This window comes from Meleagris gallopavo, chromosome 15 (genome assembly GCF_905368555.1).
Source record: "Meleagris gallopavo chromosome 15, MGAL_WU_HG_1.1, whole genome shotgun sequence".
Lineage (NCBI taxonomy): Eukaryota > Metazoa > Chordata > Aves > Galliformes > Phasianidae > Meleagris > Meleagris gallopavo.
In genome coordinates, this window is record NC_139418.1 from 13215244 (window position 1) to 13229489 (window position 14246).

Below are 14246 nucleotides of genomic sequence, written 5' to 3' on the forward strand. Positions count from 1 at the left end.
GAAAAGCCAGGCAGGTGTGAGGTCAGCTTGCAGAGTGAAAAGAGCCTGCAAACAATCTGGTATTCAAAACCAAATTGACTGCTAAACTTGCAGCTCAATTTTAATTTCCCTTGATATCACATTTTAAAATAAATATGCATTTTTTTTTCATCAGTATTATCCAGCCTCCTGGATATCCAGCAACTGCTGTTGCTGTGATTTTCCCAGCAGCCACGTGGTGCATGTGGAAGAGGTCTCAATAGCTGCAGGTTGGCCACAGTAATAATCTCTCTCATTCCTCAGTTTAAATGTTTTAAAGTGTTGTATCAGGAATGAAAACCAAAGAGAACAGCTAAGAAGAGTTCCTAGGAAGAAGAGTGAAGTTGTAGCTTCAGAAGCCCATTGAATGAGATGGGGGCACTGAGGAGCAGATAACTTTTGCCTGAAAATATCAGGTCAGGTTCATGTGAAATGAGTGCCTTTAGTTTCGGACTGCAGATCCATGAGGCGAAACTGCTCTACTGTTTTGATGAGAAACCCGTGTAAAATGTGGGAGCATCATACATAAAATGTAATATCAGGATATTCTGAGATAAATATGATTCTGAAAGCAAAGTAAGTTTCTTTTGGCTATGATGTAAGTGGCAGTTCATCTAAGCAGTGTTTAATGATTATAACAGCAGGGACAACTTTCTTTCATAATTAGCCCTATTAGAGTGAAGACATGCACACAGTTGACCTTGGAACAGGAATCAATATGTTATTTGCATTTCTCAGTGTGTAAGTATATAGTATATGAAGTGTACACTTTCCCTTCTTCATTTCTTGCATCGTTAAAATACTGTTTGATCAACATCTAATGTGAAAAGTATCTAAGAGCACCGAATGCAGATGTTTAGCACTGATTGTTCTTCCACTGTCCTGATGGACCAAATTACCAGTGCCTCTAATGATGAACAACTGTTTATCCAACTGTAATGCAGCTTTGTTATGGTGATGATTGGTTATGTTCTGAGGTAACAATTACATGATCCACCGAGACTTGGGTTCTATTTTCGATTTTTCAACTGACCTGCAGTATGATAGAAGGCAAGTTAGGTCCTTACTCCCTGTCTGTGCCTTCCTTACCAGGTTTTTCATGTCTCATTCATGTAAAAAGTAGGATCTTTACAAAACAGCAAGTCATTTGCTGTACATAACAGGATTTAGCACGGTATGATCTGTCTTGTTTGAATCTGCTTGGCATTACAGTGATTTTAATAATTACATATAATCGTGGCTCTTAATTCACAGCACTCATGGCAGATTCTTTAGGAAATCTGTACATTAATCCTCTCTTCCACGATTTTTTTATAATGATATTACAGCTGTAAGAGGTTGTACTGCAAAATCCTGATCTAGTTATTTAATGGCCTCAGAGTTGCAGAGTTATTTGGCTTAGTCTCCTCAGGTCGGAGGAATAAAGATCTCAGTTCATGCAGTTGCTGTGGTCACAAACAGCTCAGGTGGCACGTCAGTCTGAGGGAACTGTTAAGAACTTGACTGATATTGCCCACGTTTTAGTTGCCATCAGACTTAGACTTTGTTTTGAACGTTATTTTCCTTTTCCCCTCCTGCTTGCAGTGTCCATCTACAAATAGGAGAATTTCAGGTTTGAGAGAAGCTTCATTCTTACACTGCATCACACCAGTGCCTGTCCTAAAATTAGACTTACAAACAAAGCTGGGTAGAACATCGTCAGGAAGCATAACAGCTGTAATACTGGAGCAGGGACATTTCTACACAAGCTTGGAAAAGAATGAAGCATCTCTTATCTTAGGAGGCTTGGAAAAGATCCTGTTCTGGAAATACTTAATGTAGATAAGGAGCATTTGTTCTCCTTTCTGTCACAGAACGTGGCTGCTACTAACTGTGATATTACTCCAATTAGAGGAGGAAATATTGTAGATTTCTTCAATATACCAAAAACCAACTGTTTTCCCATGATCCTCAAGATCAGAATTGCTCCTATTTCTTGTCTGTGTATGTTCAGCAACAGATAGATATTATATAAGTAAAACACAAAAGTAACGTTTAAGTGATGATACAGAGTGAAGAGATGAAGGAATCATGGAGTTGCTACTTGAAATTCTCTGGGAAGAGATTCTTATTCCATGTGGGCAAAGTCAGAACAGTGTATGGTTTGTGCTACAGTTGCATTTCCACTTTGCTTTTGATATAGCATGCCTCATAATCAGGATTATTTGTGGTTGGAGTAATTTCTTGTTAAGATAGAAGGTCAGCAGTCTAAAACTATTTGGCAATCACAGATATTATGGCTCTGGGGATGAGAAAAGGGCTGGTACCAGTGGCAGTGCCTGAGTGATCTGTGAGTTCTCTGAACTAAAATAAGCTATGGAGAAGATCTATGGAATTGCATGCTTTTGTTTAAATTCTGTGAAATAGAATAGAGTTTGGGATTAACATTATTGGAAAATGGCTACATGCCTGAAAACTAACAGGATCCTACATACATTATAGCACTGTACATGTATATGAGAAGTCCCGTGATTGCCATCTCACTAAATTATGAATTCCACTACTGCCAGTTGACATAGGAAAAGTGACATTTCTATAGAAGACTTGTTCTAAGAGAGAAGATTTAGAAGAATATTTGGCTCTTGTTAAAATATTTAACTGGAGTCACTTTTAGAATCAAAGAGCTGACATCTGTTCCTTATTTTGTGCATCTGTATTTGTGTGCAAACAACCACAGGGAAGGCAGGTTTTACAGAAGAAAAGGACAGAGATTAAAAACTGATTAGTTTTAAGAAACGTCCCCAGTATCACACACATCATTACCTGCAGACTCTACAGAGCATGTCCTTCTTGCAAAACCTGCCAGGCACAGATCGAAATCCCTCTTATGAGGACAGCTGGAGGGTTATGCAACTTCAGGAGGATTATGCAGTTGTGTATATGCTGTGAAGTTGCCTGGTGGATTATGAGCCTGTGTAGGTTTGATTTAAAAAGAAAAACAACTTAATTCTCTGTAGTAGTGAGCGGAATGTTTCTAGAGAAGGCCAGAAGCATGGAGTCTACAGAACAGGTGGAGTCTTACTGATGCATCAACCTGCTTTGGTGTCTTCAGTCTGAGCAGCAGTAGGAAAGCAGGCATGGGCAGGCAGGAGGTGTGTTATTCTGTGCTCCGAACAGTGGAAATCGCATTGTTGGTCTGTACAGAGCTTGCCCAAAGTTCAGTACAGATTTATTTAGAATTTGGTCCTCTTTAAAGTCTTGAAATGCCATCTAATGAAGGTGGGTATTTTACACTTTTATTAAGCTGTAAAACATAAATTAAATGTGTTCTATCAAGAATTGCATCAGTTGTAGTAAGAGGCACATGTCATTTACTACTGTTTCACTGGAAGACTTTGAACGTTTTTGTACTCAGGCATTGCTTTGGCAGGACTGTGTGCAACATTCCTTGTCCTTTTGCAAACAGAATGCTAGAAGCAAATATGCCAAGTGAAAGGCGTAGCTATTTCTGGTGGCTGATAGCTCTGTCCACTCAACCAAAACATGCCTTTGAGCCGGAGAAAGCTGCAGGGAGTCCTGCAGGTCTGCTGGGATGTGTTCAGAAAGGCTTTGGAGACACAGGCCTTGCACTCGTAGTGCAGACAGATCAGAAATCAGTTGTTCCTGCTCCTATGAAATTTGTCTTGGATATAGACAAGATATATGAGCCATTACTGCTGAAAGAAGACAGAGCCCAAAGATTATTATAAGTAGAAAAGTTTGTTGGGTAATGCGAAACATATGCACTACTATCATTAATGCAGTACCTCTTATGCAGTACCACATAGTTACTGCGAGTGTGAAAACAGATCTGTAAAGTCCTACGTTGCAGCTGGTTAATGATTTTGAAACTCAAGCTGTCCTCAAACCCACAAATGACCACACGATGTCTGAGGAAATAAACGGTGGGGTATCACATTTAGGAGACGCACCGCGTGCTTTTCACCTGCTTCAGTGTTTAGGGACTCTTTGCTCTCTGAGTATGAAATACGTTTTGAATAATTGTCAAAAACGACATGTTAGAGCCTGGGACACTATTAGCACAGCAGGCTGAAATAATTCAAAAATGCATTGCCAGTAGGTGGTTCTGATTGTATTAACATCCATATCACATGAGGGTCACAGCTCCGAGTTCAGTGAATTTGCTCTTGATTTATATGTCTATAAAGGACAAGAACAATCATAAGATACTCCCTGTGATACTCTGAAATCAATACAAAGAACAAGGGAGGCTGCTAACAAGCTTTCAGGTCATGGACGGAGTGCTCCAGTCTGCTTGTCCACCATTGGTTGAAAGTGGAGCAAAAACCAGCTATAAATTTGCTGAATGTTAGGTATCTCTTTGAAAGTGATTTTATTACATTTGCAAAATGAAGAAGGTCATTAGAAACACCCACATTTTCCCTTTGTTCCCTTGAGGCATTGAAATGCCTAAACGCATGATTTGCATTTGCTGCAACAAGCCAGCTTTCTGCAGCTTTGAATGTTCAGGTAAAAGTTGTTTTTGTGCTTTCTGAACGTGTTTCCTTAAATCTCCATTTCTGCAAACTTGCTTTATTATTTCTAGTAAAGTGAACTTTCTAAGGCTACCAGAATTTTTGTGTAGCCCAGGTTTTTTAGCTTAGAAGGCAAATATCCAATGCCATGTGCCTGCCCGAGCCAGAGCTGTTTGCACTGCAGAGCAGACCCCAGTGTGTCATTTGGAGAATGAGCCAACGAACAGCCAGAAACATTTGGTAGCTTTACTGCATGCATTTCAATAATAGCCCTGGGCTTACTAGAGATTTTCTGTGCTATTTTCCTTTGCTGCTAGTTTGACACAATTTATTGTGCACTCTAAGAGTACCAGCTCACACCCAACTTCTGTTCTGGGGTTATAAAGAAGTCAAGGATGGGATTTAACTTCTGTGCTACGGTACCAAAGAGGAATTATTCTAGTCCAAGTCCTTGTCTTGATTTTTTTTTTTTTTTTCCCCAGGACAAATGATGCAAGGAAGAGGCTTGCTTTCAAATATTTCTGAAGAAACTCTGCCCTCATTCCTTCATTTGAATGAGTGAAGGGTTGGGAACAGTGTCCACGAGCAATGCCACATAATTTGGCAGGTTAGGACACTGGAGCTAAAAGAAATGCATAATTCACAAGTTCAACAAAAATCTCCTTTTGTGTAGTGGAAAATTCACACTCCACAAAGTTTTGCATCTCCTGACTGACTGAGAAGTGTTTTCTTTTATCTTTTGAGCACTGATTGTGACCTTCCCGAGTTGGCAGTTCTCACTGAGTCAAATTCCATGAACCTTCTGAGCTTGTTTGACTTGAGGCTGCAGATATTCCACATTGGACAGGATCCCAGTAATCTGCTGTGCTTTTCCTTCTGTGTTCCTTATATCCTTAAACGGCAGCTACAGAAATGATATCATTTCTGTGACCGATGAAAAACCTTCTCAAATAAGGGATCCTGGATAGTAGTAAATTTCCCTTAACTTGATTTGTAAGGACTTTTCTGATCAAGCTTGGTGCTGGCCTATGAACTCACTATCTCTGCTACTGCTGAAAGCTTAAACTCTTCTCTGAAGATGCAATTATTTATGGTTTTCTCTCCTTCAGCTTTATGGCTCCCAGGAAGCCTGATTAAGAGAAGGAAAAAAAAGGCTAAGTTGCAAACGCACCAGATCTCTCGAGGTGGTGGTGTAGGCGGTGAGAACGGAGAAGGAAATAGCTTGAGACTTCTGTTGTTAAAGGAAATAATTAATCAGAGAATTTGTTTGTAAATGTAAAGAACTAATGCTGTTTGAAAAGCATGTCAGCAAGTAATAGGTAAGGATTGCAGAGGTGAGTTATTGGAAGACTTCAGGATGGAAATCCTTACTTCTGTTCTCGTTTTACTGAACAACTGCATTGAACTTTGTATTTAGGCAGGTCACTTTCTTCACTGTTTTCCTAACTCAATAGACCTCAGTCTCCATTGGGCCTTCTAGGCATTCATTCAATATAAATACACAAATAATGATTTTGAGGCTGGAAAATCTCCCATTCTGAATGGGTATTTGTTTTTTGTGAAGATATAAATGACTGAGATGTCCTATTACCAGAGTTGCAGCTGTGAAACAGGCAACTGGAAAATAGAACTTGTTTTATTTGAAGAAAGACTTGAAAATCTTGATAGAGCCTATTAAAAAAAAAATCTCATGCTTCTTAACTCCTTAATTTTGGGAAAATCCTACTTTTTGTCTTTACTCAGATCTATAAATAAATATTTTTAAAAACATTTTATTGTAGTTATAAATAATTACTTTTGCCTTACTTCTTAATGTAAGGTCTTTACGTGCACCTTCACTCACTAAGAAGACGTCTTGGCTCATCATGGCTTTGGGGGTAAATCAGAGAAAATGAATGGTGTGGTTTTCTGGAGAGCAGAGCAATCTGCATGGCAGAAATGCTTCTGAGAAGACTTTGTTCTAGCAGAATGAATTGTAAGTACAGCGGGTTGAAACACATTTCTCCCCCCAGAAATTTTTCTTCTGGAAGATGTTGATTCCTCCCTTTTTACAACAGTCATGCTACATAGTCAAAATATTTCAGCCAAACTTGCTGAGTGTTCTTCAGCGAAATCATACAGGTAGATTTTCACTGGGGAAAAAAAGGAAAGGCAAACTGTTGGCTGGGGCCTGTCTGCTGGAAGCTTCCTTTGTTAGCTGAAGCTGATAGCAAAGGTGATGACCCAGAGGGTGACACAGGGCCATCGAGCTCCTGTTACACCTCCAGCATGAGCCTGAACCTGGTGAGTTGCCCACGCGTGCTGCACAATACGCTGCTCGATAGGTTTGCTCCCAAGATCACAGCCAATATTCTTCCCCAGCTCCACCTTCCTGTGGGACTGATGCGTGTTTATGGGCAGGGGAGGGATGCTTTACTGTCACTGCCTGTTGCACCTGGTGTTTCTGAGATGATAGACCTAGGAGAGTTGTTTTGGTATCAGATTGACATGAACTGTATGAAGAAAGCTAGAGCAGTTGTTACAATAGTGAGTGGTTCTTTCAGGAACTCTTTTTTCTTCCTTCAATATGGATCTCATAAACCGGAAAGGAACTGGTTAGTATCAAATGAGAGTTCTTCAGGAGGGAAATCAAATGTCCCAGTACTAATTAGTTGAAATTAAGATCATTCAAATATTTATATAGGGAAGGCAAGTATTCTGGGAACATGCTGGGATAAATCACATGGCTGGAATATTAATAGCGAGGCAGCAAATCTGCACAGAAAGAATCAAGGTGAAAACATAGGGGAGGGACTGTACTTATTATCACAGGGTGTTCATACCAGCAGTTAAATACGGACAGTTATTGAAAGAAATGTTAACAATGAAATGTTATGAGTTACGATGACAATGTGAAGGGGAATTAAGATGGGATGTGTACTGTGGGCCACAATGTCAGCACAGAGCGGCTCAACCAAACGCAGGAGAAACTGCTGGAAGCTGGACCCAGCTCCTAGTCCTGCTGTGCCCTGCCCCGTATCTGGATGCACAGAGGTGTGTGTGTGGTTCAGCTGCACGGCCACGGTCAGGCAGGAGCTCTGGGCCACGTGCAGAAGAAATCTGCACCTGTGTTGTCAATGAGCCTGAGAAGGCATCTGCAGCTTGTCCTGCTGTGGCCAGATGTCTGGGGGGTCGGGGAACTGGCTGAAGGTAAAATTCTGGAGCAGTGGGCAGAGGAGGTGGCCCCTTTTGTACGGTGTAAGATATTATTCTGCTAACATCAGTGTCTCAAAGCTTGCTGGGGACACAGATGGACTTATACAAGTCCAGGCAAGTCCTGGGCAAAGGTGGTGAAATCCTTTGTCTGGAGAACTTTGATGGACAAGGCCAGGGGCAAGGAGAGGAAGATAAGCTGCAGCTAAATAGCTGTGAAGCGGTCTTTTGTGTGGACCTATCTCAGGATGATGGCCATCTCGGGGGATACCACATGACTCTTGCTCAAGCGCCCAGGGATGTCACGTAGGCAGGAGAAAAAGGAGGATAAAAGGAGGAACCGAAAACCATAAGGAGGGTGTCTGCCATCAGATCCCTCACCACGGAATTCCTGCGTGCTGGCGGACTCCCCTGGGCCTGCTGCCTGAGTCCTGCCGCTTCCTCCTGGATCGGCTCCGCGACTTCCTTCTGCCACCTGCTTGCTGCCCAAGGCCGGCCACGCTGCTTCTCTCTCCCCCCCTGCTGCTTCTACCTCGGACCATCGCTGCTGGATCCTGGTGGTGACTATCGCTGCTTTACGCAATTCTTGCTTCTTTCCTCTCTTTTCTATCGCCCCCCTTCCCTTCGCCGTCTCCCTGATTAGGATTATAATAAACTGCTCGGACCAACATTTGAACCGTTGTTTCTTAATCTCACGCCGGGTATATAATATTAAAAGAACCTCATCTCCCTCCTATAAATCGGAGCGAGACATACGGGCAGCCAGCATCTCCTGCTGGAGGCAGGACTTTGCTGGTTAGCGATACAGGATGTACGTATTTTTGGTCATGTCAACTCCTTTCTTGTTTCAAGAATCAAAATGTCCAGCCTTGGTGTCACTGCTTTTAGTTTTTTTGTCACTTTATTTTTCTGACACTATTTCTTTGGTGCCAGAAATAATCTTTTACCTGTCTTTAAAAAAAGAGTTGAAATGAAATTATCAAAATTTGATAACTGTATTGTTACATTGGTCTTTTGTGTTCTTTGTGTGTGTGTGTGATATTTCATCTCATTACTGTGCTCAGGTAAAGGGGAACAAAGCCGGGACTGTGCTGTTGTAGCTACTGCTCTGAAGCATCCACTGCTCCAACATCAGCACTGACACATGCCTTTTTTGTGGGCAATATGTAACTCTGCCACGCAGTGGCAAAAGGGTTCAAACATTGTAGAGCCTGGAAATGCCAAGCATGGAAGAAATGAACTGGCATGCTATTTTAACATTTCTTCTTTTTTATTAAGCTTTGTGATATGACATAACCCAAAGTATGTGCATGAGATAAGGGCAAATGCAATGAGCAATCTGCACTAGAAACAGAAAGCAGGCAGTGCACAATCCTTTTGCAGGATGGCATTGTGCTCCCACTAAGGAGGTCAGAAATGAGAACTCCTTTTTGGGGAACCTCTCATGTGAGACCTTGGGCTGGTTTGGATCTCAGAGGCTGTAGAAGATTCTGGGTTACCTGCTCACATTGAGCCAATCATCTCCCCTCACAGCCCAACTGAGGATTCTCCCTTGAAAACAGCAGGAGATGTTAGAAATGCCAGGCGGGAGGTGTACTTATATGTATGTGAGACACCTTCATAGCAGCAGCTGGTGATGTACGCTCAGGATCTTTTCATTTTACCGAGCAAAACTAAATGTTGAGAGAAAACCTCCACAGGAAAGGCCTGACTGCAGTTTGTATGCATGTGCCCAGGCTGGAACAGGGACTGATTGCTCAAACCCAGAGCAGACAGAATCCGCAAATCCAAGTAAATATTCAGGCAGGCAGGCAGCGCTGAACTCTGTATTGTTTGAGTCACAGGGCTGCTCATGGCTCAGCTGAGTTGTTTAAAGCTGCTTTGGGAATGCCAGCATAAGCTGCTAGAAGCCCTTTCCTTCAGTCTAGGTATTCATTCAGGACACTGCACATCATTTTTTCCTTTCTGCATGCCTGTCTCCAGCAAAGGCAAATGTCTGTGTGATTGTAGTCACGTTTGGCAGCAGCAGATGTGTGCCCTCAGCTCCAACTGGCAGAGCGCAGTCTCGGTATCTGGTCCTCTTCCCTTCATTCCAGGAAAATAAATATGATGTGACTCCATTCGCACCAATTAATTGAGAGGTTTGTGAAGGATGAGTAATGCAGCAGTACATACATTTTGTGTTGAGTTTTCCTGGTTCATTCTAAAAAAATGTGAAGCATCCTGGCAAGGCCATTGCATGGAAACCCAGGCAGCGACCTCGATTGCCTACGTCAAGAATTCTGAGCAATAGTTTAGAAGAGAATGAGTTCTGAGGGGGCATTCCCTGAGCTACAGTGGTGTAAGAGCAGAGTGGGGGTTCAGGAACTGCTCTTCTCTTCTGGAATTTCACCCACTCACACTCTGCGGTTCCTGGCAAGGTTTGGATCTCCTCCTCTGGATCAGACTTGGATACATTTTTGTCTGGAAGAATAAGGGGCTCATTGCTGTGCCATGTGGTGCATCCTCACTTGGTCTGAGTTGGCACTGTAAATCTATTGCATAAAATCCTGACTGTCGGAGTCAATGGCAAAAGTCTCACAGACTTCAGTGAGGGACCAGGACTTAGTCCAGTGAGTTCAGTGGAAAAACAGTTTTTACTGACTGCAGATCTGGCCCCACTGTTTGACACTTGTTCTCAGTTCAGGATTAGGAGAAAATTATAAAGAAGGTTGTAAAATAATTCCATCAGCCCACAGAGCTGCGGAGTTCTTGGTTCAGGGCCACGTGCATCAGGATAGTAAGGGATGCACACAGGGCTTGGTTTGTGTGTGGAAATAAACTACATGGAGGCAGTTACTGATTCTTTTTGTTTATATCATTGCTTTGCAGTGCAGCTGTTATCCATATTAAAGCACATTTTCTAATCTCCAATTTTTTCAAGAACTGAAATCCATCTTAATTAGTAGAACTATTGGCTGGGTTGTATTTTCTTCTGTAATCTACCCCATCTCCTTAATTTTTTTTCTGGATGCATCATATAGAAAGAGGAACTTTGATTTCAAATATATGGCCAATCCCTCTCCCTTTCAAGTTTATGAGCAGAAGTTATTTCAATTTGAGCAGGATGGGATGGATGGAACACAAAAAAGCCACATCATCAGCTTAAAATACAAGTCCAATAAAAATGAAGTTGGAAAGTTTCCAGCTGTGTACTGATGAAAGTCTATGAGATTTTAAGTAGGAGAAGCTGCTCAATATGGACAAACAAAACAAAAAATGAGCCAACAGACAAACAAACCAAAAGGAAGAACTGGGAGAAGCCCAGCACAGCCAGCCATCCCAAGCAGAGGTCATTTAAGAAGATAGAGGGATGTCTGAAAGCAATGCACAAATTGATCTACTCCATTATTCAGAATAATCTTTCCCTTTTTATCCTTAACCTAAAAAATGAGAAGATCGAACAGGAGCAGTGAACAAGGAGGGAGGATGCCATGTGCTGCCACTGCTGCTCAGACCTGGGCTCCAGAAAGCCCAGGCACTGGCACTGAGCAGCACTGATCTTTTTCTCCTGTACCCTTCATTTGTGTTTGGAATACTGGGATTACAAGTATTAATTTGACCTGTAGTCGTATAAGAGGAGCAAGAATAGCCAAGGATACCCAGGAAAATTTCTTGGCAGAGTACCAGATCCTGCAGCAAGCCACTGCATGCAAATGTGGAGGGTTTGGGAGAGGCAGATACCCTGCAAACGTGTGTGTGGTTGGGGAGGCCTGGGCTGGTGGGGACAGCAAGAGCACAGGAAGGGCTTTTGGGATTCTGCAAAGTTAAAGAGTAAAATGATGAAAACAGCATGTGATCCTGATAATGTAGCAGCTGAGTAAATATATACATTATCTGAAAGGAATAAGCGGTATGGCATTTATCCTGGCCATATGGAAACAAATATAACTTGTTTTTTTCCATAAAGGCCACTCTTCATTATTTAATTATTTTTACAAATCTTCTTCTATATTGTATTTATAGTGTTCCTGAGCGCTTCCAGAGCTTCTCTCTCCATTTTGCAGATATTTGAGATAAGATGGTAGGATGGCTTTGCAGCAAGTCATTTCAGCCTTCCGAGCAAACAGTCCAAATAATTTCCCCCGTGAAATTGCTACTTAGGGCAATTTATTCTCCGAGTGAGGACCCGTGATGCGGTTGCTCCGGGCCGCCGGCACTTTTTCCAGCCGTTCCTCGCTTCCGACGGGTCCCCCACGCCTCCGGCTCGGCTCCCTCGGGGTGCCCGAACCGCGCTTCTCCCGGCCCCCGTTCCCACGTGAATTCACCGAGAGCGGCCCGCACGGGGCGGCACCGCAGCCCCGGCCCCCGCCCGCCGCCCCGGGGCACCCGCGAGCCCCGCACCCCGAGCCCCGAGGCGGGCGGAGCGGGGCGGCTCGGAGCCGCGGGGCCGGGCAGGGCGGGCAGTCCCCGCTCCCCTCGGGCCGGCTGCGCCGTGTGGCAGCTCCTCTGTCAATCAGCCTGACTTCACTCCCGCACGCCCTGTGCTTCCAGTATTATACCCCCGCCGCCTCCTGGTGTCTCTGCTTCGCTGCGAGCCGGGAGCGCGGCCGCCACTGCCGCTGCGGCTGCGGCTGGGCGAATGCGCGGGCGGCGGGGCGCGGGGCAGCGCTGAGCGGCGCGGAGAGGAGCGGAGAGGAGCGGAGCGGGGCCGCCTCCCGCCCGCCCGCCCCGGCTGCGGGCAGCCCCGGGGCCGCTCCGCGCCTCTGGCCGGCAGCGCCGCGATGGAGCCTCCCGCGGGGTTCGCCTGCGTCCTGCTCTGCTGCGCGCTCTGCCTGCCCGCCGCTGCCCCGCGGCGTCCCGGGCACAGAGGTAGGTGCGCGCCGGGTCCCGCGGCAGTCCGCCGCCTCCGGGCTGCTCGCTTCGCCCTGCCTCCGCCGGCCGGTGCCGGGCAGCCCGCCCGTCTCAAGTCGCGGCTGCGAGCCCCGCGGTTTGCCGCTCCTCTCGAACTTCTTCTGCGGGCGCTTTTGCCGGGTTTACAGTTGCGAGCGGCGGGCGAGGACGGGGACCGGGATGCGGACGGAGACGCGGACGGGGGCGCGGAGCGTCGTGCCCGCAGCCGTGCCCGCAGCCGCCCCTGCCCGCCCTGCACGGGGCAGGGCTCGGTCCCGGAGTTCCCGGTGCGGGATGAAGCGCGCGGCAGCTCGTCCGTCCGCTCCTCCTCTCGCCGCCTCGGCCGCCGCCGCCGTCCCAGAGTCCCCGGGCGACCGCTGGCACCGCTGCCGGTTGCTGCCCGCGGCGTCCCCGTCCCCAGCCGGCCCATCCCCGCCGCGCCGCGGGGATTTCGAGCGACACGCGGCCCTTACGGGCTTGCAGTCCGCGCGCCGGGTCCTTCCCCGACCCCCCGAGCGTTCCCGAAACGGCACCGCGCCCTCTGAGCGTCTCCGCCCGGCCGGGAAGCCCCGCCGCTCTCCGGGGGCTGCGCTGCGGGTCCCGGGACTCCGCTGCGTGGCCGGGAGCGCGCGGTCCCGCGGGCGGGTGGGCTCGGGCAGCTGTCCGCTGCTTTGGGGGAGCAACGGCAAGTTTGAATGAACTCTGCGCGCTTCGTGCTTACTGGCGAACCAAGTGCTTGTACAGGGCAGTGTCCGTTTGCCTTATGTAAGTGTCTGCTGTGCTAATGAATAATGGAATAAAAATCCAGTGGCGTCTTTGGGTCCAGTATCTCTCTCCTCTCGTATCTCTCCCTGCAAAGATCCCATTCTGAGGAATATAGAAGAGTACAGCCTTGTCATCCCCACCAGCACCGACTCAGAGGGCAGGTTCCTATCCCACCTGGTGTCCGGACCTCCAAGAGCACGCTTCAGGAGAGCTGTGGACGATTTGCAACGTGAAGCAGCAAATGAGCAAATATTTTACAATGTCACTGTTTTTGGAAGAGAGTTTCACTTCAGGTTGCGGCCAAACTCCAGGCTCGTTGCCCCTGGAGCAACAGTTGAATGGCAGGAGGACTCGGATGAGACTCGCATCGAACCTCTCTATGGGAATTGCCTCTATGTTGGGGATATCACTGATCTGCCAAATGCTTCAGTTGCTATCAGCAATTGCGATGGGTTGGTGAGTTACTTTTGTTATTATATCTAAGATAATTACATTAATTTTCTAAATATAAAATGTGTGGACTGCCATAAACTCACACCTCATATGGTAACTGTGAATGCAAATTAACTAATGTTCCCTTGTGTGGGAATAGCTGCGCTGCACCAGGCACTGCTGTGCAGACAGCAGCACTGGAAGTTGGAGCACATGCTCTGCAGTAGCTGCTCGGTAACAGAGCAGCCGAAGCCAAGATTTATGTTGATTTGTGGTAAAGTTACTTGAGGCACCTGACACCTTGGCAACAAGATGAAATGTCATGTTCTGGAAATCCTCTTCCGCTTTTCACTTCCAGTCTGCATAGAGAAATTTTAGAAGACTTGATCCTGAATAATGGGCTGGACTGCCCTGTAAACAAATTTGGTAGGTAAGATACATTTCTGCCCTGGA

The 14246-nt window shown here is 45.7% G+C and overlaps 1 protein-coding gene across 2 annotated transcripts in view; it reads left to right on the forward strand.

The window, feature by feature from the left end:
- Positions 1 to 14246, forward strand: part of ADAMTS2 (ADAM metallopeptidase with thrombospondin type 1 motif 2) — a 223481-nt gene that overhangs the window by 42866 nt on the left and 166369 nt on the right. Inside the window, exons 1-2 of one of the 2 annotated variants that reach the window (XM_085237024.1) lie at positions 12126 to 12575; positions 13456 to 13817. The exons of the other annotated variant lie outside the window; for it this stretch is intronic. Of the exons in view, the coding sequence (XP_085093150.1) occupies positions 12488 to 12575; positions 13456 to 13817 (450 nt within the window). The 5' untranslated portion in view covers positions 12126 to 12487. Of the gene's footprint in view, positions 1 to 12125; positions 12576 to 13455; positions 13818 to 14246 lie in introns of those variants that run through there. 2 annotated transcript variants of the gene reach the window in all.